The sequence below is a fragment of the Sinocyclocheilus rhinocerous genome, unplaced genomic scaffold (genome assembly GCF_001515625.1).
Source record: "Sinocyclocheilus rhinocerous isolate Xijiao unplaced genomic scaffold, SAMN03320098_v1.1 scaffold760, whole genome shotgun sequence".
Taxonomy (NCBI): domain Eukaryota; kingdom Metazoa; phylum Chordata; class Actinopteri; order Cypriniformes; family Cyprinidae; genus Sinocyclocheilus; species Sinocyclocheilus rhinocerous.
The window spans coordinates 203,447-207,222 of record NW_015667422.1 but is presented as its reverse complement, the minus strand read 5'-3'; the positions used below and the strand labels follow the sequence as shown (position 1 = coordinate 207,222).

At 34.0% G+C, this 3,776-nt stretch overlaps 1 protein-coding gene across 2 annotated transcripts in view; it reads right to left on the bottom strand.

The window, feature by feature from the left end:
* The window catches only part of LOC107733951 (sn1-specific diacylglycerol lipase alpha-like), a 52,119-nt gene that overhangs the window by 20,909 nt on the left and 27,434 nt on the right, over positions 1-3,776 (bottom strand). For both annotated transcript variants that reach the window (XM_016545812.1, XM_016545813.1), the window contains 2 exons: positions 2,582-2,735; positions 2,290-2,373 (listed from right to left, as the gene is read on the bottom strand). In XM_016545812.1, coding sequence (XP_016401298.1) covers positions 2,290-2,373; positions 2,582-2,735 — 238 coding nt within the window. The remainder of the gene's footprint in view (positions 1-2,289; positions 2,374-2,581; positions 2,736-3,776) is intronic.

Here is a 3,776-nt window from a genome sequence, read left to right as displayed (position 1 = left end):
AGCCGATTATGCTTAATAAGCCGAAAACGCACTTGGTCATGTAAACGCGGTAACCCGTTTTCTTTTATCGGAGTAAGGTCATAAACGGCGTAAGCATAAACCGGTCGCAACAGGTAGTTTTTTGCCTCTTACTCCGATTTCGCACGGCATGTAAACGCAATAACCCGCTTTCTGTCGGCTTATTGAAGTGCGCATGTGTGATACGTGACAGGAACGCATGGTTAGTGCAGATTTAAGCGCATCTAGACCGAGCAAACGTCTTGCAGTAAAGAAAGGAAATATATCACAAAAGTAGAATTTTTCATGACTCAGAAAATGATCAAAATGTGTTCTCATCTCGTGCAGCAGACGTAGAAGTGGTTCAGTCACAATGCTGCGTTTATAACTGCATGAGAGGATAATATATGAGCTGTAAGTTTCCCGACATGTTGCAAGTTGACATGTTGCAAGCTTAATTTAACATCACAACTGACAAATGTATGGAATACTTGGAGTCAGATACGCAAATGATTATATTTTGACGTCACTACAGGGAAATAACCTGATTTATTAATGAAGTCATGTAAACGCAGCTTACTTGCGTTGTCAGGTTACTGATGTGCATGTAAACGGGGAAAACTGGTTATTTTAATAAGCTGATATTTGTGAGTTATCAGCTTACTGGTGTGCATGTAAACGTGCTAATTGACTGTCAAAAGGAGGGATTTGACATCTTTGGAGCAGTATCCCCAAGCACCTTTTTTGTGAGGTTTAACATGATCATCCCATCCTCAGCTCCAGTAGAGCGTTTATTTTCCTTTGCTGGACTGATCAACCGGCCCCATCGACGATGCCTAAATGCTACACTTTTTGAAAAACTTTTTTTTTTTGAAAAACTGATTACACTTTTTGAAAAAGGCATCAGTAGCTAAAGAGACCTCTGCAATGTAGTCCACAGGCTACACACACACTCATTCAATATACTCCCTCACACACACACACACACACAAACTTACTTTCTCACCCACATTCACACATAAGTTTGACTGTTTCTGTTAGAACGTTTCAAATGTTTTGGAATACCTGCTCTGTAGTATTCTCTTTTGGATTATAAGTAAATGTTCTTACTACACTATTAATGTGTATATGTCCTCTATACTTCTATGGCTCTCAATAGATTCAGTGGTTGGAGTTGGGTTAATACTCCTTGACAAGTTCTGTTGCTGCTTTCTGATTACGTTTCTGGCTACATTTAAAAACAAAACATATTGATCATTTAATAATTGTTGAAAAGCTAAAATGTTTGTTTTCAACTTCCAAATAGGTGTCCAGTGGTTGATAAATGAATATTTGATTTCTGAATATTGTACCCTAATTGAAGTAGCTGTTTAGTAGGATCATGATTTTGCATACCATTGCATACCTGACACATAATATATTATAATATTTATGATTAACATTCAAATGATTAATTAGTTAGAAACTTGTTGCTATGAATTCAGGTGCCATCAGTTGTCTTCTTATGAATGACTTGTCATTGAGTCAGTGTTGCTGATGCAAAGTAGGCCCTTCGTTACCAAACACCAAGTAACTAAATTAGGATACAATTATGAGTCATTCGCAAACTGTTAAACATTAAACTGTTGGTTACTTTAAAACTAACCTTCATCTGGGAGATCACAGGGATATGTGAATATTTGATCTGTTAATTGGTTGCATATGTCAGATTTATTGCATGACTCGGGCAGAGAAAAGCTGTTGCTATCAAACATTGTTTACTTAATCATCTGAGTCAGTGCAATGGTGAAGGGATAGATCAAATAGGCCAATTGATGGAAGGTTTGCGAAGAAATTTCATGCTCCCTTGTAAAAGTATTTTTTAGTATTTTTAAAATACAAAAATACAGTAGTTTATTTTGATACATGGTGTGGCTGCTGTATTTTGTAGTTTATTTTGATACACTTAAAATGAAGGTAGTTGGTATTTTATTTTAAAATACATTTTGATGTATCTTTACCCAACCCTGGATATGAGAAACAAGAAACTAGCACAGAATTGTAGGAAATCAATAGCTTAGTACTACAGTCGGATGTATAGTTTAGTGTCATTTTACGACTGATTCCGGACAACTTTATTATAATTTTTTGTTCTTAAAGTGTGTGTTAAAGTACGTTCTTTTGTCACTGCTCAAATATTCTGCTTAGAAACAGCTAGTATTTTAATTGGCTGAAGATACAATGAAGCCTGACCTCATGAGCTTATGTGTAAAATGAGAAAGAGCTGCTACAGTACACGTGTGGTCGACCCACCTTAGGGGACAACGTCCCTCTGATGCTGATCACGACTTTTTTCTTTGCATGATCCACTGCTACAAAGAAGGGCGTCTCATAAACCTGCAAATCACATCAAAAATATGGACAATAACTTGTATTAATCACACGTTTCACATTTATCACTTTAGCTACGGCTTCTCAAATTGAACTATTTTAGTCAGGCGATGACTCATTGATGTGAACAGACATTTATCACACAAGACATTACGCCTCGGGATTTTTCAGGATTAAGTCATGGGGGCTGAGGAATTCATTTAAGATGCCATACCGCATCATGGCAGGATGTGTAGACAATTTGGACTTCTTTAAGGTCTCGGTCCAGAAATTGTCGTCGGATGGCAAGAACGTTACAGCCACAGCAGTTGTCCTCCTCAACGGTGATGGACTGAGAGAGACGAGAACCTGAAACTGAAGTGTTACAGCTGACGAGAGAGAGAAAAGAAGAGACACATAAGGGGAAAAAAATAAAGTCATTTGATTTCATTCATATGTCCTATGACAAAATTTCATTTATTATCCATAAGAAAAAATATATAAAAAGTAAATAAAATACAAATGTGATTTCTAATTGACAATAAATCATATTTATTATACATTATACATTAAATTATATATATGGGTCAAAGAAGTTAAGATGTCCGCATCAAAAGAAATTACAAAAGTGATTATATGTCCATAGAAAGCACATTAAATGCAAGTAAAGTGTCTACTTTTAAGGTTTCAAATAAGTTTTTGCAGAATAAAATGTTAAAATTTGGTTGACATAATGTTACATTGTCATTCAAACAAAAATTCAAACAACATGCTTATTTTGACTTGTACATATTAAAATATATAAAAGAATAAGGGAGCATATTAAATTTTATTGTGTTTTAAATGAGTAAAAATTCTTACTGACAAATGGGCAAAACCTAGGATAGTGGCAAATTTAAAAAATGTAAAATTACAACTAATTAGTATTTGGGGTGAAAGTAATTAGTCTTTTAATATGTCATAAATTGATTTGTGTTGTAAATATGCCTGACAAGATTGTTACACTGAATGACATTTTAGTGGGTCTCTTCTGTAAATCAGGAAAAAATGTATGATATTTATTTTTTGCTCAGAAAAACAAAAACAAAATTTGAATTAAATTAAACCGAAAACGGTTACATTTTTTGGGGGGAAAAACAACAACAATTTAAAGCAGTATTACACTTATTGTTTTTATGCTTAAACCCTTTTTCGTCTTTGACACACTTTGATCTTTTATTTGAAATAGCTAGTTTTTTTATGTTATTTGAAAGTTAGTTAACTAATTTTTTTAGTGTAGTAATATTATTAATTTGATTATCATAGGAAGGCCATATTCATGTGTTTAAATCAGCTTTATGCATTTACATTTATTATACTTTTTTGCTCACATCGATGTGCTTTATATTCACATTTTTCTTTGCTTTTTCATATTCCTCTAGCTAACTTGA